The 20,469-nt window shown below is 42.0% G+C and overlaps 1 protein-coding gene across 1 annotated transcript in view; it reads left to right on the top strand.

The window, feature by feature from the left end:
* Window positions 1-20,469, top strand: part of ZNF45 (zinc finger protein 45) — a 53,697-nt gene that overhangs the window by 25,697 nt on the left and 7,531 nt on the right. Inside the window, 3 exon segments of the mRNA XM_047079096.1 lie at window positions 13,331-13,419; window positions 15,779-15,905; window positions 16,422-16,514. Of these exon segments, the coding sequence (XP_046935052.1) occupies window positions 13,331-13,419; window positions 15,779-15,905; window positions 16,422-16,514 (309 nt within the window).

The raw sequence follows: 20,469 nt of genomic DNA, 5'->3' as shown, positions 1-20,469 counted from the left end.
TGATGAGATCCTAGTGTGGTATTGGTCAAGTGGTGGCATTTAATCCCAAAGGCAAGTTGGATAGGGATACTATAACGGACAGCAGAGCCAACATCATACTCAGAATAGTCTGATATGTGACATTGGCTATTGACTTTGATGTCCCTGAAACATAAATAGACGTGAAGTATATGTGATATGTACAAGCTGAATAGTTCTAGGTCATGTGAACAGAAGTCTACCTTTATCCTAAAAACAGAGATTGACTACCTCTTAAACAGTATCCAGACCTGAGCCAGTTTTCACACCCAGAATTTAGTGGATTAAGAAAAGGCTGGGTGCGCCTGGGTGGCTCAGTCGGTTAAGCGTCCAACTTCGGCTCAGATCATGATCTCGTGGTTTGGGGTTCGAGCCCCGCGTCGGGCTCTGTGCTGACAGTTCAGAGCCTGGAGCCTACTTCCAATTCTGTGTCTCCTCTTTCTGCCCCTCTCCCACTTGTGCTCTCTCTCTATCAAAAATAAATAAACATAAAAAAAAAGAAAGAAAAGGCTTCATCTTCCTAAGTACCCTGCTACCCTGCCAAACATTGCAATGTTACTCTTTCTCCTGGGCTTCCCTCAAGGGGACCATTTGGCTGGGATTACTGGATCATGGCTCTGAACTGGCCCATTGATTGATGCTGATTGGCCCTGGTGAGTGGGAAGTCAAAGTTCTCCTAGGCATATTGATAAGACTGTGCCAGGGGATGGGAAATAAATTCCCTAAAAATCTAGGTGCCTTCTACTTAAGTAAAGTTTCTAAGGGGTCATTGGTGTTGGCATGTTGAAATGCCACTTCTAAAGTAAAGGACGTGTTGCATCCAGGTCCTTCCTACAACCAAAAGAGAGTCACCATGCCTAGTGTGCTCCCTCAGATTTTTGAACATGCATATTTCTCATTGGGGTGTTCTACTATGCCCTTTTATGTGTGACCTGAAAACCTTCTGCCTGGAGCCCAGAGGAGAATAAGGCTCTCAGGTCCAGGCTTCCATGGAAGCTCTCTGCCACTTGGGCCATATGACCCAGCAGATTAAAAGGTTCTTGAAATGTCAGTGGCAGACAGAAATGGTGTTTGGAATGTCTGGCTAGCTCCTAAAGATAATTCACAGCACAGACCCTTAGAATTTTGGCATCAAGCCCTGCATCCTCTATAGACACCCACCTCTCTTTAAGGAATAATTTTGGGGGGCACCTGGGTGGCTCAATCAGTTAAGCGTCCCAATTCTTGATTTCAGCTCAGTCATGATCTCAGGTTCGTGAGTTCAAGCCCTGCATCAGGCTCTGCGCTGATAGCATGGAGCCTGCTTGGGATTCTCTCCCTCTTTCTCTCCCCCTCCCCCACTCATGCTCTCACTCTCTCTCAAATAAATAAACTTTAAAAAAGTTATATTTATTATATTATACATAAAGAAACCACTTTGGTTTTGTCATTGCACTTTACTAGACTGAAGAGTTAACCATGGGCTCCCAAGTTACCACACACTCTGACTCTCCTTCATGGACTAGGTGTCAGCTCACCAATGTAGGCTTGGATTTGACAACAGAAGCACTCTGTTGTCAAATGGAAGAGATTTACATGAGAAGTAAATGGAAGTATATTTATATGAAGCATTGGAAGCATCAGTAAATGGCCCAAATGCCCACGGTCCATACTTGTATTATGTTACTTTCTCCCAGTGTGCCCCTATAGCTTCAGGGAAAGTTCCTTATGACCAGTTGGGCGAGGAAGGGAAAGTTCACTCCTGGCCAATTTGCAGATGGTTCTGCATGGTAGGTAGACAGGCACCGACCTGAAATTGTTCAACTAAAATATAACAGCTTCTTTCTGGGATGTCCGTAAAGGGCAGTTGTGAAAGGAAAACCTCTTAATGGGCAGAACTTTGACCAGTGTGCCTTCGTTGCTCTTTTGGCCTAAAAGAACAAATGGCTAGAATTAAGAGTCTGTATAGTTATACAGGCTATGGTCAAAGGTTTGGCTGGATTTTCATGTTCTTCAAAGATACGTGATTGGAAAATTAATTGCAAGGTATCCTAAGGGAGAGGTATTTTGGATAGACCACTCTGAGTGGGGAAAGAATGTGAAGATAAGTGTGCTCCACGTAAACAACCACCGTATGGTACTTTCAGTAGAGGAGGGTTTCAATAAACAAGTAGTTTGATCCAATGTGTCTCTCTCTTTTAGCTTCTGTCAACAGCCACTTCTGTCATTGCCCAGTGAACTCATGAGCCAAGTGGCCATAATGGCAGGAATGGAGGTTATCCATGGTTTTAGCAATGTAAACTCCATGTACCAAGGCCATCCTGGCTATAGCTATTGCTGAGTGCCATGTGCCAGCATCGGAGACCAACATTGGTTCCTTGATATAGTCCCTTTCCCCAGGATGATTGGTTCCATTAGACCATTTCCATCATGGAAGGGGCAGTACCTTGTTTTTAATCGAATAGGCACTTTGGATATGGATTCACCTTCCATACCTGCAGTGCTTTTGCCAAAACTACCAACTAGGTACTCTAACAGTCCTTTTCCACTATTTTTGTGGTATTCCACGCAGCATTCGTTCTCTTTTTTTTAAACTTATTTTTATTTCAATTCCAGTGTACTTAACATACGGTGTTACATTTATTCAGATGTACAATATAGTGATTCAGCAATTCCGTTTGTTACTCAATGCTCATCAAGATAAGAGATAAGTGTACTAGGGGCACCTGGGTGGCTCAGTGGGATGAGCATTTGACTCTTGATTTCAGCTTAGGTCGTGATCCCAGGGTTCTGGGATTGAGTCCCATGTTGGAATCTGCGCTGAGTCTGGAGCCTGCTTAAACTTTCTCTCTTTCTCTCTCTCCCTCCCTCCCTCCCTGCCCCTGTGCCCCTCTCCCCCACTTGTGCCCCCTTGCTCTCTAAAGTTAAAAAAGGGAAGAAAAAAAAAAGGTAAGTGTACTCTTAATCTCCTTTACCTATTTCAACCACCCCCCACCCCACCCTCCAATGGTAACCATCAGTTTGTTCTCTGTAGTTAAGAGTGTTTCTTTGCTTGTCTCTTTTTTCCCCTTTGTTCATTCGTTTCTTAACTTCCACATGTGAGTAAAATCATATGGTATTTGACTTCCTCTGAGTGGCTTATTTCATTTAGTATTGTACTCTCTAGATCCAGCCCTGTTGTTGCAAATAGCAAGATTTAACTTTTTTTAAATGGCTGAATTTTAAAAAAATCACATCTCCTTTATCTCTTCACCTATCAACGGACACTTGGGCTACTTCCATAATTTGGCTATTGTAAATAATGCTGCAGTAAATATAGGAGTGCATATATCCCCTCGAATTAGTGTTTTCACGTTCTTAGGGTAAATACGCAGTACTGCAATTACTGGATCATATGATGGTTATATTTTTAATTTTTTGAGGAACCTGCACACAGCATTGCTTCTGATAAGGAATTCACTTCATAGCAAGTGAAGTGTGGCAGTGAGCCCATCCTTGCGGAGTGCATTGTTTTGATCCTGTTCCCCATTACTTTGACATATTTGGATTGACAGTGGACTAGCCCTTTGAAAATTCAGTTACATTACCTGGTAGGTGGCAGTATCTTGTTGAGCTGTGGCAGTGTTCTCATAGATACTGTATATGATTTAAATCAGTGCTCAGAATATGGTGTCCATAACCAAGCTTCCCAAGATCAGGAATCCAGGGGTAGAAATTTGAGTGGCTCCACTTACTACTACTTCTAGTGTTCCAGTAGCAAATATTTTGCTTCCTGTCTCCATGAGCAGGCTCTAAAGAGATCTTAATTCCAAGGGGATGAATGATTTCATCAGAAAACACAACAATGATTCCATTGAACTTGAACTTGATATTTCAGACTGGGCACTTGATGTCTCCTACTTCTGAATGAATAGTCAAAGAAGGGGGTTATTTTACTGGTTGGGGTAATTGATTCCGATAACAAACAATTGAGTTGCTACAGCACAGTGGAGGTAAGCAAGAGTACGTCTGGAATGCAAGAGATCACTTAGGGGTCTCTTAAAAGCACCATGTCTAATGATCAAAAACCAGTGGAAAAATACAACACAGTTCAGGCAGGACTGTTAATGTCTCAACCTTGAAGAATGAAAATTTGGTTCATCCTGCTAGGAAAAGAACCACAATGAACTGAGGTGTTTGCTGAGGGCAAGGGGAATATGGAATGGGTAGTGAATGATGATAGCTGTAGGTCATTACATCAGTTCCAGAAATGATGACTGTAATACTTATAAACATTCATTGTTTTGTTATATTTTCACATACTCACAAAATATTTATTTTCTTTTTATCCCCAGTTTTATTGAGAAATGATTGACATACATCACTGTATAAGTTTAAGTCATACAGTATGATGGTATGATTTACATATATTGTGAAATGATTACCACGGTAGGTTTGGCTAACGTCCATATTCTCATGTAAATAAAAAGAAGGGGAGCCTGGGTGGCTCAGTTGGTTAAGCATCTGACTTTGGCTCAGGTCCTGATCTCATAGCTCGTGAGTTCGAGCCCCACGTCAGGCTCTGTGCTGACAGTTCAGAGTCGAGCCTGCTTCAGATTCTGTGTCTCATCTGCCCCTCCCCCGCTTGCACTCTGTGTGTGTCTCTCTCACTCAAAAATAAACACAACAAAAAAAGAAAACATTTTCATCTTGTGATGAGAACTCTTAGGATTTACTCTCATGAAGTTTCCTATATATTATATGACAGTGCTCACTGTAGTCATCACGTTGTACATTACATCCCTAGTACTTATCTTATAGCTGGAAGTTTGTACCTTTTGACCACTTTCCCCCAATTCCCCTTCCCCCCACCCTCTGCCTTTGGTAACCACAGTCTATGAGTTTGTTTCTTCTGTGAGTTTGTTTTTTTGTTTGTGTTTTAGATCCCACATATAAGTGAACTTATGCAGTATTTGTCTTTCTCTGACTTTTCATTTAGCATAATGTCTTCAAGTTCTATCCATATGGTTGCAAATGGCAGGATTTCATCATTTCTTTTTATGGCTGAATAATATTCCATCGTAAATATATACAAAAGCTTCTTTATCCATTCACTCATTGATGCAAACTAAGGTTGTTTCCTTGTGTTGGCTATTGTGAATGCTGCTGCTGCTGCTGCTGCTGCTGCTACAAACACGGGGGTGCCGATATCTTTTCAAATCAGTGTTTTCATTCCTTTAGATATATTCCCAGAAGTGGAATTGCTGAATCCTACAGTAGTTCTATTTTTAATTTTCTGAGGATCCTCTGTACTGTTTTCCACAGTAGCTGTATCAATTTACAGTCGAACCAGCAGTGCACAAGTGTTCTCTTTTCTCCACATCCATAACATCATTTGTTATCCCCTGTCTTTTTGATGATGGCTGTTCTAACGGGGATGAAATGATACCTCCGTTGTGGTTTTAAGTTGCATTTCACTAATGACTAGTGAAGTGGAGCATTTTTTCATGTACCTGTTGTTCTTTTGCATATCTTCTTTGGAGAAGTGTCTACTTAGGTCCTCTGCCCATTTTAACTAGATTATTTGTGAGAGGGGTTGTTTTGCTGTTGAGTTGTTTGAGTTCTTATATATTTTGGATATTAGCCTCTTATCAGATACATGGTTTGCAAATATTTTTCCTCATCCCATAGGTTGTAATTTCCCTTTGTGGATGATTTCTTTTGCTCTGCAGAAGCTTCTAAGTTTGATGTAGTCTCACTTGTTTACTTTTTATTTTGTTTCTTGTGCTTTAGGTGTCATATCCAATAAATCATTACTAAGGGCCATGTTGAGATTTATTCCTGTTTTCTTTTAGGAATTTCTTACATTTAAGTCTTTCAATTAATTTTTAGTTAATCTTTGTGAATGGTATAAGATTTGGGTCCAGTTTCATTCTTTTGAATGTAAATGTCAAATTATCCCAGCACCATTTATTGAAAAGAGAGTCTTCTCCATTGAGTGTTCTTGACTCCCTTTTCAAATATGCGTTGACTGCATATGCTTAGATTTATCTCTGGGCTATCAATTCTGTCCCATTGGTATTAGTTTTTGTGCCAGTACCATACTGTTTTGATGACTATAACTTTATAGTATAGTTTGAAATCAGGCCGTGTGATGCCTCCTGCTTTGTTCTTTCTCAGGATTTATTTGGCTATTGGGGGTCTTTTGTGGTGCTATGTAAATTTTTGGACTGTTTTTCCTACTTCTGTAAAAAAAAAAAAAGCTGCCATTGGAATCTTGATGGGGATCTCATTGAATCTATAGATGCTTTTGGTAGTCTTGATATTTTAACAGTATCAATTCTTCCAGTCTATGAACATGGATACTTTTCCATTTATTTGTAACCTATCAGAATAGGGCCCCACTCTAATGACCTATTTAATTGCTTTCTTAAAGAGCCTATCTCCAAATACAGTCATATTGGGGTTTAAGGCATCAGTATGCATGGGCAGGGGGCACAAACCAGTCCATAGTATCTTGAGAGTGGGAAATAGTTTCAAACAGACCAACCTCTCTTTTTGATTGAGATATATTTCACATACCTGTTGTAAGATGTATAATTGCATGATTTTTGGTATATTCACAAAGATATAAACTATCACCACTGTCTCATTCCAGAGCTTTTTCATCAGCCCACCAACCCCTCCCCCCCCCCCATCCATTAGCATTCATTCTCCACTCCCAATGAACAAGTCCCTGGTAATAAATAATCAAATTTCTTCCTCTATGGATTGATGTATTATGCACATTTCATATAAATGGGATCATAAAACACATTGTTTATTGTGTCTAGCTTCTTCCACGAAGCATGTTTTCAAGGTCAATCCTTGACTGAATCAGTATTTCATTTTTTAATTGCAGAGTAAGATCCCATTGTATAAATGTATCACATTTTATTTACCTAGTCATCAGTTGCTGGATATTTGGATTGTTTCTACAATTTGGCTATTATCAATAATGCTGCTATAAACATTTTTGTACAACTGTGGGCATATGATTCATTTCTCTTGGGTATATACCTGGGAGCGGAATTTCTGTGTCATAGACCCAATCTTTTTAAAGGTCAGTTTTGCTGATATCCGGCTAGGGCTGACATCATAGATAAAGATACTCATGGCTGTGCAGCTTATAAGACTATGTGTGCTTAAAGAGGTGAGAACATCAGTTAGAATAAAGGAGACTGTATCGCTCTTAGGTCCAAGTAGGTGGGGTCAGGCCCTGTGCCTCAGGAGGGCCTACAGTATGCAGTGCCCAAATTTTTCATGTTGCCCTCTGCTGCCTGAGTCTGGTTATGACTGGTAGTGTTACCCAGTTAGGGTGTCTAGAGCCTGGATCTGAACCTGTGTGTGTCCAATCTGGTTTCTCCTTCTGGGGTTGTCTCTGGTCTTTATCCCATTTGAGTGGTCTATCAGATACCCCAGGAAACTTCCAAGACTGGTGCCCATGAGGTCGTGTCGAGGTGCCTTGGTGCTTGCTTCCCTGTGGCACAATATTTTAAGCCGTCACATGATGAGTGTACTGCCAGAATGGAGGTGACTCATGGATTCTGGCACTCATGATTCAGACTCATATGGAAGAGTAATAAAGAATCAGTCAAATTACCATAACTGTCTTGCGCCCATGAATTTTGTAGCACAGTTTTAAAGTATTTTTATCAACAGTTCTGCTGTGTAGATTTCCAAATGCGCAGCTTCTTAAGCCTTCACCTTGTGCATTCTTCAGAGTATCTGAAGTTCACCACTGCAACTGAACTGAACTTTCCAATGATATATTAGGGATATATATCATTTATATATTCCTATATCATATATATATTTGATATATTTGGATAACAGCTAGGTTTAGTGTTATAGTAGAGACAAAACTAACAGCAGCTTAAATAACCTAGAATATTTTCTGCTGCCGGATTTCGGAGAGGTTAATTCTTGCCCCCACTGTGGGAACCCACGTTACTACTGCCTTTGAAGTCGACAGTATGAACTCCGCCCCCATGACCACTGTGGGAACTATACTACCGAATCTCTCAGGAGGCGCAAGCACTTCCGGCCAAAGAGGGTGGGAATGGGACGGTGGTTCTCTGGCTTTCTGGGAAGTGTAGTCCGGAAGTCCCGTAGACAGTCGTACACTTCCCCAAGGCCGTCTGGAAACGTGAATTCTGGGTAGTTGATCCTCCCGCAGCCTGGGGCGGGGCGGTCTCAGGCACTTCCGCTCGGGTGGCCAGGTTGTTACAGGCTCTTCCGTCGCTGTGGTGAGTGGGTTCTGGTTTCGAGACCCTTCTGAACTTCCCTGGGTGCCAGTACCACCGGCCATTGATTTGGGGAAAAGAGCTGTGTCAGACAGCGGTGGTTTGAGGACTGGAGTGGTGTTTCCCTCCCCAAGGACCCTCTTGGCGTTTGGGGATCTTGTGCTGTGCATGTCCCGGTGGGGGGGGGTCTCCCGGGCTCTCTGCCTACGGTCCTGCCCCCCACCCCAGGGCAGCCCACCTTTCCCTCGCTCCGCCTTTTCTCTCGGTTGAATATTGGGGGACTTAACATCTGTGTCCTTTTTTTTTTTTTTTTTTTGTAACATTGGGATGACTTTCCTACCTTCCTATAATACAGCGGTTTGAGAATTAAACAAGATGGGTTAAGTAAAGCCTTAAAGACAGTTCCTGCCACGTGGTGAATGGGGATCTCTTGGTATTAGACTCTTTAATTTTTTTAAGTGCTTAGTAACCTGAAAGCCATGAATATTGGATGGAGTGAGAGCTTCAGCTGCAGTGACTCCTGTCATTTCTCTTTGATCCCAATCGTTAGCTTCATAGTCCCCAGCCCCTTCTGAAGAGTTACTCCTGTGAAAGTTAGTGAGAAAACCTCCTTTAGGATGGCGTCCGAGGCTGGCAGGGAGAGCCCTCACACCCTGTCGCTCTTGTCAATTGTAAGAGACCCAATTGGAAGGCCCTATTGGAAGAAACCACCTTTCAGGCTGATAACTACCGTAGCTCTTCGTTGCTATCCCAGAGGGAACCAGAATGGCTTTCCTCCCCCAGCTCCGCATCAGCCCAACCAGTGAAAGATTGTCAAAACTCAGCCAATGAAAAGCCACCATATTTCCAAGTCCCGGTTAATCCAATGGGCTTTTTGTTTATGACAGCTTGCCCAGTTTCTCCCTTTCCTCTGCAAAAGAGTGGGTTTCTCCTTTGTTCTGCGGACTTGGCTGTGGTTTTGCCATATCCTGCTCGTCCTGGATTGCAGTTCTCTACTATTCCAGTAAAATAACTGGCAGTTTTATTGTTAAGGTTAACATTCCCAAACCGTTTCTGGCTGAAAGTAGGGGGTCTGGAGGAGGGCAGAATATCTCATGATTTCTCAGGGACAGAGACATAATTGTGGCATTTCAGAGCCTCCTCTCTTTCCTTGGTTTTTGTCGCAAAAAAAAAAATGTGTTTCTCGCTGCACCATTGTGGTTATGTCTAAAAATTGCTGATACTTTTGGAGTTACGTATGATGAGTTGAAGACACCAACACCTAGCTGCTGCCAGCTGTCAACTGTCCTTGCCCTTTTTTTTTTTTCCTTCACGCATCTCTTTTTTTTCAAGAATTGGGGATTATGCTGTAGAAAATACTTCTTCGTCCCTAAATATTTGTATTGTTAGCAAAAATTCAACTGAGTAAACGTGAAGACTTCATTGGCTTTATTAAGCGGTTCATAAATTGGGTGGCATCCCATAAAACAAGTAGGAGGGATCTCCCAGGAGTTGTACAGAATGGAAGGTTTTTATGGGAAGGAGGGTGGGGCAAGGAAGTTATTAGCAAGTGGAAACAAAGGATTGTTCTGGGCACGGTCACTTTCCCTTAGAGGGAAGAGCAGGGGATCTTATGCATCTTGCCGGGATGGAGAGGGTCTGTGTGACAGATTACTCAGCTGGTGCTTATCGGAGAATTTCTGAGTTTCTGGGGGAGTCTGAAACTGCAATTAGGTTAGGCATTAAGCCCCAGTTTGGTCACTTGGCCTAAGTGACAGCGTTTTAGGGCTGTGTTTTTCTTTTAAACAGTGTCTATTTTCTACGAACAAGGATATTCTCTTCTATACTCACAGGGTCAAAGTCAGAAAATGACATTGTTAATATGCTGTTATCTAACCCACAGTCCATATTTAAATTTGTGCTTTTTTTTTTTAATTTTTAAATATTTTTTGAGAGCAAGAGTGCAGGCTGGGGAGGGGCAGAGAGAGAGAGAGAGGGAAACACTCTTTTTTTTTTAATTTTTTTTTCAACGTTTATTTATTTTTGGGACAGAGAGAGACAGAGCATGAACGGGGAAGGGGCAGAGAGAGAGGGAGACACAGAATCGGAAACAGGCGGGGCTCAAACTCACGGACCGTGAGATCGTGACCTGGCTGAAGTCGGACGCTTAACCGACTGCGCCACCCAGGCGCCCCGGGAAACACTCTTTAATTGACTCCTTTAATCTGGAATGATTCCTTCATTTTGATCATGATGTTTTTGTTCACGATGTGTAAGCACACTGTATTGGAGAAAGTCCATCTTGTGAAGTTTGTGTGATAGATTTTATGGTTTGATTCAAGTTTTTATTTCAATTACAGCTACTTAACATGCAGTATAATATTAGTTTCAGGAATAGAATTCAGTGATTCATCACTTACATACGACACCCAATGCTCATCACAAAAAGTGCCCTCCCTGGGTAGATCCGACTTCGGCTCAGGTCATGATCTCGCATTTTGTGGGTTCGAGCCCCTCATCAGGCTCTGTGCTGACAGCTCGGAGCCTGGAGCCTGCTTCGGATTCTGTGTCTCTCCATCTCCCGGCCCCTCCCCTGCTCATGCTCTGTGTCTCTGTCTCTCAATAATAAGTAAATGTTAAAAAAAATTTTTTTTGAAGAAAAGTGCCCTCCCTAATACTCATCACCCACTTAACACATCCTGCCACTCACCTCCCCTCCAGCAACCCTCAGTTTGTTTTCCAGTTAAGAGTCTCTTTTATAATTTGCCTGTCTCTCTTTTTCCCCCCTATGTTCATCTGTTTTGTTTCTTAAATTCCACACTGAGTGAAATCATATGGTATTTGTCTTTCCCTGAGTGGCTTAATTCACTTAGCGTAATACACTCTAGCTCTACCCATGTCATTGCAAATGGCAAGATTTCATTCTTTTTGATGGCTGAGTAATATTCCATCATATATATATATATATATATATATATATATATACACACACACACACACACACACACACATATATATATATATCCATTATATATATATATATATATAGAGAGAGAGAGAGAGAGAGAGAGAGAGAGAGAGAACATCTTCTTTATCCATTCATCCATTCTTTTACATTTGGGCTCTTTCTATACTTCGGCTATTGTTGATAATGCTGCTATAAACATCGGGGTGGAGTAAATACCTAGTAGTGCAATTGCTGGGTCATAGGGTAGTTCATTTTTTTCTTTAATTTTTTTAATGTTTATCTATTTTTGAGAGAGAGACAGAGACCGAGCATGAGCAGGGGAGGGGCAGAGAGAGATGGAGACACAGAATCTGAAACAGGCTCCAGGCTGTGAGCTGTTATCACAGAGCCTGACATGGGGCTCAAATTCACAAGCTGTGAGATCGTGACTCGAGCTGAAGTCGGACGCTTAAGTGACTGAGCCATCTAGTCACCCCAGTTCTATTTTTTCATGTTTATTTATTTTTGAGAAAGTGTGAGAGAGTGAGAAAGCACAAGCGGGGGAAGTGCAGAGAGAGAGGGAGTCAGAGGATCTGAAGCAGGCTCTTTGCTGACAACAGAGGGCCCAATGCGGGGCTCAAACTCAAGAACCATGAGATCACAGCCTGAGCCGAAGTCAGACGCTTGAACAACTGAGCCACCTGGGCACCCCAACAGTTCTATTTTTAACTTTTGAGGAACCTTTATACTGTTTTCCAGAGTGGCTGCACCAGTTTGCAGTCCCACCGACCATGTAAGAGGGTTCCCCTTTCTCCGCACCCTCTCCAACACCCGTTATTTCCTGTGTTGTTCATTTTAGCCATCGGACAGATGTTAGGTGGTATCTCATTGTAGTTTTGGCTTGTATTTTTCCTAATGATGAGTGACATTGAGAATCTATTCATGTGTCTGTTACCCATCTATAGGTCTTTTTTGGAAAAATGTCTGTTCATGTCTTTTGACCATTTTTTAACTGGATTATCTGTTAAGTCCATCTGGTCAGTGTTTCATTCAAAACCATTGCTTCCTTGTTGATTTTCTGCCTAAATGATTTGTCCATTGATGGAAGGGGAGTATTAAAGTCCCCCACCATTATTGTATTATTGTCAATGAATTCCTTTATGTTTGTTATTAATTGTTTTATATATTTGGGTGCTTCCATGTTGCGGGGGAAAACACTTGTCCACAACAATTTAAAAATTATTGTTCAGCTAACACAATATTAGGGAAGACAAGGAAGCAGAGTTAACTGATTTTTCAAAGGTTATGAGTGACCTCAGAATAGTCAGTGTCAGATTCGGATATCATACAGTGTCTTTTGGTAGAAAATCATATTTATAAGAGAAATTTCACATTACAGAATGTCCTCTTTTTTAATATTAGCTACAAAAATAAGAAACTCTGAGTGTATTCAAAGTGTTCTCCAGCTCTCAACAGCTCTAGGATTTGGAAATATTATTCTCCCATTTGTACAGATGACAAAATTGAGGGAAAGAGATGTTATTAAATTACCCAAGATGATACAACTAGTGAGAAGCAGAAGTAGAATTTGAACCCAGATATGATCGCCCCAGAGATGATTCTTAAGTGTTTTTTTTTTTTTTTTTTAGCATTTATTTATTTTTGAGCAATAGGGATAGAGCATGAGCAGGAGAGAGGCAGAGAGAGAGGGAGACACAGAATCCAAAGCAGACTCTAGGCTCTGAGCTGTCAGCACAGAGCCCGACACAGGGCTCGAACCCATGAACCGCGAGATCATGACCTGAGCCAAAGTCGGACGCTTAACCCACTGAGCCACCCAGGTGTTCTGCCCCAGAGATGATTCTTGTTGGGTGCATTATGTTGTCTCAATTTCCATCATATCAGAATCTCAGCTGCCACCTTGGAAGCCACAAGATGACACAAGTCAACACACCAAGTCAACACACAACAGTGAATGTGTGTGGGGGGCAGGAATGGAGTATCCATGCCCTGATCTGCTCTTCAAGTTGTGTATGGCAGGAGCCACCCCAAGAAAGGGGCTCCTGGGTAATTCACAATAAGCATTCATGTGGGTGAGCATCGTCCCTGGTCACCCATTCATGTCCTTTTCTGCCTTTTCCAGACACTACCAGGCACAGATCTGCCTCAGCAGGACTCTATTCCCAGAGTCTACATCTCCAGAAGTAGCAAGAGAAAATGACCACATTCAAGGTGCATATGGCTTCCCTTTCTTGCTGGTAAAATTCCATTTCACTCCTCAAAGTGTTACACATTTGTGTCTTTTCCTCGGTGACTCAAGGAGAGTACCAGGCTAAATGACCTGTTTGTTTTTTATTTTTTTGTTTTTTTGTTTTTTGGTTTTTTTTAGCATTTGTTTTATTTTGCCATTATTCATTTTATTTGAAAACAAGTGTGGACAAATTAGTAGGAATTCTTGCTTCACTGCTGACACATTAACTATTTTTGTTTCCCCATACTCTTTCTTGTGCACATTCATAGATTTATTTGCATTCATGATATACATCTAATGTTGACTTGTGTCTTTTTCATTTGGCATTATATAACAGCCATTATTTATAGTTGCTCCTAGACATTAGGGTGGCTTAGGAGTTTGTCATAAGGCACACTGCATTGATCATTTTCCTGCCTGCAGGTTTTTCTCCAAAAAATCAATTCTCTGAACACGCTGCCTATTTTTTATCCTCAGTGTACTAAGAACTCAGTAACGAAAGAGTACACATGATACATGCCGTGTTAGGATTTTGTAGACAGATATTCAAATACAGCATAGTGCAACAGGCTCTAACCACTGCTTTATGCAAATATTGTTGGAGATTTTCACACAGGAAGAGCTAGATTCTGTCTTTCCTGTGTCTGAGTCATACCCTGCATGTCTCTTATTACTTACTGGTGTACTTAAAAAAAATTTTTTTTGGGTGGGGGGCACCTGTGTGGCTCTGTCAGTTAAGCATCCGACTTCAGCTCAGGTCATGATCTCATGGTTTGTGAGTTCAAGCCCCGCCTTGGGCTCTGTGCTGACAGCTCAGAGCCTGGAGCCTGCTTCAGAGTTTGTGTCTCCCTCTCTCTCTGCCCCTCCCCTGCTCATGCTGTCTCTCTCTCAAAACAAAAATAAACATTAAAAAAAAAAAAGAAACTTAAAAAAATTTTTTTGAAACTTTTTATTATCTTTATTTATTGTTATTATTTAATTATTTTGAGAGAAGGAGAGGGAGGGGCAGAGAAAGGGGGAGAGAAAGAGAATCCCAAGCAAGTTCTGCACTGTCAGCACAGAGCCCGATGTAGGGCTTGAACCCATGAATGGTTAAGATCATGACCTGAGCCAAAACCAAGAGTCAGACACTTAACCAACTGAGCCATCCAGGCACCCCTGGTCTACTTTTATTCCTTCACGTATTGATGAGTTTTTTCAAAATAACATATAACCTTAGGTTTGTATATGTGTTTTTCAATAATAGATTTTATTTTTTTAGGGCAGCTGAGCATTGACAGTAAAATCCAGCAGAAAGTACAGAGATTGCCCATGTACCCCCTGCCCCCACACACCCACAATCCCTCCCATTGTCAACATCCCCCACCAGAGTGGTGCACTGTTACAGTCGATGAACCTGTATTGGGACATCATTATCACCCAGAGTCCCTAGATTACATTAAGATTCACTCTTGATGTTGTTCTTTCTGTCGGTTGGGACTTTATAATGATATGGCCCCACCATTATAGTATCATACAGAGTAGTTTCACTGCTCTAAAAAATCCTGTGTTGCACCTATTTACCCCTCCCTTTCCCTAACCCCTGGCAACCACTGATCTCTTTACAGTCTCCACAGTTTTACCTTTTCCAGAATGTTATATGGTTGGAATTGTACAGTATATAACCTTTCAGATTGGCTGCTTTTACTTAGTAATATGAATTTAAGGTAAAAACATATCTTTTTTTTGTGGCTTGATAGTTGTTTTTTTCCCCCTTAAATTATATTCTGGTGTTGGGCACCTGGGTGGCTCAGTCAGTTGGTTGAGCATCTGACTTCGGCTCAGGTCACGATCTCACGGTTCATGGGTTCAGGCCCTGCGTCGGGCTCTGTGCTGACAGCTTGGAGCCTGGAGCCCATTTTGGATTGTGTCTCCCTCTCTCTCTGCCTCTCTCTCTCAAAAATGAATAAATGTTAAAAAAATTTTTTTAAATTATATTCTGGTGTGGATGTGCATAGTTTTTATCCATTCATCACCTAAGGGACATCTTGCTTGCCTCCAGCTATAAACTAAGGTATAACTTTAGTTTAAAATATCCAGTCTTGCTGGATTTGCCAGGCACTTAGTCCTGTCTCTGCATTTACTTCTCAGAGCTGTTGTATAAGGAGGTTCTTGATTGCATCTTCCACTTACATATGTAAAATATAGGAAACCTGCTCAGGTTCACACAGGAAACCAACGGTCAAGAACATTAGCCATTCCGTTGAGTAAAAGTGACAGATAAGAAGATAGTATCTCAGCGCTATCCCTCTCAGTGAAGGTTGGTTGTAAGATTGAGGTTATATGTGCTTGGTGTTGTAGGAGGTAGTGACATTCAAGGACGTGGCTGTGGTCTTCACGGAGGAGGAGCTGGGGCTGCTGGACCCCACCCAGAGGAAGCTGTACCGAGAAGTGATGCTGGAGAACTTCGGGAACCTGGTCTCTGTGGGTGAGGACATGAGCTCTCTGTAACTGAATGTTAGTCTCCAGGAGTAGCTTTGTATCTGTGGGTTTTTGAGGCTTTGGGGCCCTTGAAATGGTTCTCTGAGTTTGGGGATATGACTTTCCTAATATATATGGGACACACAGCATTGTTTTGTTTTGTTTTCGTCAATGGGCAAGTTTTTGTTTTGTTGAAGAACTAAATGAACGGTATACAGCTCTACTTTTTGTATTTCTGACCCTATCATGAGTTATAAAACCAGTACAGGGAGCCCTATTATCAACTTTTAATGAAATAAACAAATGAGATATTAGCAAGCTTTTCCCACTCTTCCAAAACATTGAAGAAGAGTATTTCTTAACATATATGTGTAGGAGACTTGGCAAATGATATTTCTTCAAATGGGTCATGAAAAAAGAAAGTTTGAAAAATGCTGCTTCTGAATGCTTGAAGAATATGTAGTGGGAACCTAATTCTCCAGTGAATTTTACCTACAACACGTATGACTTTGTGTGCTCGCAGGGCATCAACCATTCAAACGAGATATGGTCCACTTGGTAAGGGAAGGAAAGTTTTGGATGATGAAGTTAGCAACCCAAGGAAAAGGCAATTCGGGTAAGATCCAAGTAACTGTGAGTCGTGGAGGCAACTCACCCGTCTCTTTCACATTTTTCCATGCTCATTTCCATCACCTTGTTCTAAACTGCCAAACCTCTTTCCTGGATTATTACAACAGCCTTTTTATGGGTTGTCCTGCTTCCACACTTCCCATCCTACATGTGTTATCCACGGGAGCAGCCACAGTGATCCTTTGGAAGTGTACACGAGATTGCCATTCCTCTGTTCAAAATCCATTATGGCTTCTTTTTCCCCCTTAAAGTTAAAACCACTTAAAGTGGCTCTTTTTTTTTTTTAATTAAAAAAAATTTTTTTTAATGTTTATTTTTTTTGAGAGACAGAGAAAGACAGAGCTTGAGGTGGGGAGGGGCAGAGAGAGAGGGAGACACAGAATCCAAAGCAGGCTCCAGGCTCCGAGCTGTCCGCACAGAGCCCGATGCGGGGCACGAACCCACGAACCGTGAGATCATGACCTGAAGTGACATCAGGTGCTCAACCGACTAATCCACCCACGTGCCCCTAAAGTGGCTCTTAGAGTCCTCTCTGGTCTGCTCTACATCCCCACTCCCTCTCCTTTGAATACATTTCCTGTTCTCTCTCCGTTTTTCTTTCTTTCTCAAGATTTAAAAAAAATTTTTAAATTTTTAAATTTTTTTAACGTTTATTTACTTTTGAGAGAGAGAGGGACAGAGCACGAGCAAGGGAGGGGCAGAGAGAAAGGGAGACACAGAATCTAAAACAGGCTCCAGGCTGTGAGCTGTCCGCACAGAGCCCAATGTGGGGCATGAACCCACGAACCGTGAGATCATGACCTGAAGTGACATCAGATGCTCAACCGACTAATCCACCCACATGCCCCTAAAGTGGCTCTTAGAGTCCTCTCTGGTCTGCTGTGCATCCCCACTCCCTCTCCTTTGAATACATCTCCTGTTTTCTCCATTTTTCTTTCTTTCTCAAGATTTAAAAAAATTTTTTTAATTTGTTTTTTAATGTTTTTAATGTTTATTTACTTTTGAGAGAGAGAGAGGGACAGAGCACGAGCAGGGGAGGGGCAGAGAGAAAGGGAGACAGAATCTAAAACAGGCTCCAGGCTGTGAGCTGTCAGCACAGAGCCCGATGCGGGGCTCAAACCCACAAGCTGTGAGATCATGACCTGAGCCAAAGTCAGACGCTTAACCGACTGAGCCACCCAGGCACTTCAAGTTTGTTTTTTTTTTTTTTAAGTTGTCTCTACACCCAACATGGGGCTTAAACTCACAACCGAGATCAAGAGTCACATGCTCTTATCGATGGAGCCAACGAGGTGCTCCTCTCGCTCCATTTCTCCACCCACATCGCCCTCCCTGCTGTTACCAGGACCTGCCAAGTATACTGTACTTTGCTTATTGCTGACTTTCCAAATTACTATGAGTATAGTAGACTAAACGACAAAATTTTAAGGTGTGTTTGTTCTTGAGGTGTGAACTTTGACACATCTCCCTGGGATAATAGCAGGGTGCCTACAGAGCCATGTTCCTCTTTGGATGCTCAAGGGGAGAGATTTTTCCCTCAGGCTACCAGCATGTGCGGCCTGCCCAGTTCTCGACTCTCATTCTCCCTCCTCCATCTTCGAAACTAGCGACACTGCATCTCCCTGACCGTTCTTGGGTACTCTCCCTCTGCCCCTCTTCTGCCTCTTGTGTCTGCTGCCTTTCAGGACCCTTCTGATTCCTCCCGGATAATCCAGGACGATCTTCCTCTTTTTCTGATCAGCTGATCAGCAGCCTGCATTGCATCTGCAACCCAGTTAAAAGTTCGGGTTCTGGGGATGGGACACGGACATCTTTCAGGAACCATTATTAAGTCTGTTACAGAAGCTTCTCCCTCGGGGTCCTTTACTTCTTTGCTCTGCCTGGAACAGTCTTTCCCCAAAACTTCCTGCCGGCTCTTCCCTTCTTCATTCTGGTCTCTGCAGAGTTTTACTACCATGACACAGGCCTTCTGACCATTCTGTTTAAAATACAATGCTGTCGGGGCGCCTGGGTGGCGCAGTCGGTTAAGCGTCCGACTTCAGCCAGGTCACGATCTCGCGGTCCGGGAGTTCGAGCCCCGCGTCGGGCTCTGGGCTGATGGCTCAGAGCCTGGAGCCTGTTTCCGATTCTGTGTCTCCCTCTCTCTCTGCCCCTCCCCCGTTCATGCTCTGTCTCTCTCTGTCCCCCAAAAAATAAATAAACGTTGAAAAAAAAAAATAAATAAAATACAATGCTGTCTTTACTCTTCCTGCCTCATATTGTGTCTCATATGTCTTTGCCTCTTACCCCTCTCACTCCAGTGGATATAATCTTCAGGAGGAGAATTTTGATTGATTTGATTATTGATGTGTCCTCAGTGCCTAGACTAGTCCTGGGATATGGCAGATACCTGTAAATATTTATTGACTTAGTGAATGACTTAATGGATAGGAGAAATGGACTGTATTTCTTGCTTGTGGTGATGCAGGATAGTTTATTTTTCTGAACGCTTATTACAGGCTTTTAAATTTAGTTTACAGTGTACTAAAAGGTCTTTCATTTGCAATTTGGAAAAAACTGCTGAAGACCAATTTACCTATGTCCAAAGTTTTTCCGCCCCATTTTCAACGAAACAGCCCAAAGAAACATCCAGACCTTCTCTAAGAAACCAGTGCGTAGGCTTCCTTTTCACCCAGTCACTCCATGACTCATGGAAACCGCTAATAAGTGATCCATAAACCAGAGTGAATTGAAGATACTGCAGAACATGTCTTGTCCTCAAATGGCCGGCTATCCGGTTTCTACTTATTTAGATGTAATCACACTTAAGTTTGATTCTTTATGTACCCTTGACTTGTATCACAAGGAAATTTCTTTTTTGATGTTTAAAATATTTATTGATTTACTTTTTATGTATTTTTAATTTATATCCAAGTTAGTTAACATACAGTGTAATAATGATTTCAGGAATAGAATTTAGTGATTCATCACTTACTTTGAACACCCAGTGCTCATCCCAACAAATGTCCTCCTTAATGCCCCTCACCCATTTAGCCCATCCCCCCCACCCAACACCCCGCCAGCAACCCTCAGTTTGTTCTCTGTATTTAAGAGTCTCTGATGGTTTGTCCCCCTCCCTGTTTCTATATTATTGTTGCTTCCCTTCCCTTATGTTCATCTGTTTTCACAAGGAAACTTCTAAGCACTGTGCTTGTGACCATACAGGCAAACATGCTTTCCCTATGGCTTTCCTTTTAGAGGGGGCATAGTCATTTCTGGAAAGAAATACTTCTTTTTTTAAAGGTTTTTATTGTAATTCCAGTTAATGTACCATGATACATCAGTTTCAGGTGTACGATATAGTGACTCAGCAATTCCATACATCACCTCACGCTCATCACAACAGATGCACTCCTTGATCCCCATCAGCCATTTCACCCACCCACCCCCCCCACATCTCCCTTCTGGTAACTACCACTTTTTTCTCTGTAGTTTCTCGGTTGGTCTCTGTTTTTTTCCCCCCCTTTGTTCATTTGTCTTCTTTCTTAAATTCCACGGATGAGTGAAATCACATTGTATTTGTCTTTCTTTGACTCATTTTACTTAGTATTGTACTCTCTAGATCCATCCATGTCATTGCCCATAGCAAGATTTCGTTCTTTCTTCTAGCCAGATAATGTTCCATTGTGTATATATACCACATCTTTATCCATTTACCGGTTGATGGACACTTGGGCTGCTTCCACAATTTGGCTATTGTTAGTAACACTGCTATAAACATAGGGATGCATGCACGTATCCCTTTGAACTAGTTTTTTAATATTCTTTGGGTGAACAGCTGGTAGTGCAATTGCTGGATGGTAGGTTAGTTCTGTTTTTAACTTTCTGAGGAGCCCCCATACTGTTTCCACAGTGGCTGAACCAGTTTGCATTCCCACCAACAGTACACAACTCCTCACCAA

This window comes from Lynx rufus, unplaced genomic scaffold (assembly GCF_022079265.1).
Source record: "Lynx rufus isolate CCGP_SWC_20201006 ecotype Redwood Valley unplaced genomic scaffold, mLynRuf1.p SCAF_16, whole genome shotgun sequence".
Taxonomy (NCBI): Eukaryota; Metazoa; Chordata; class Mammalia; order Carnivora; family Felidae; genus Lynx; species Lynx rufus.
Note: the sequence above shows the minus strand (reverse complement) of the source record. Positions and strands in the feature narration are given on the sequence as shown.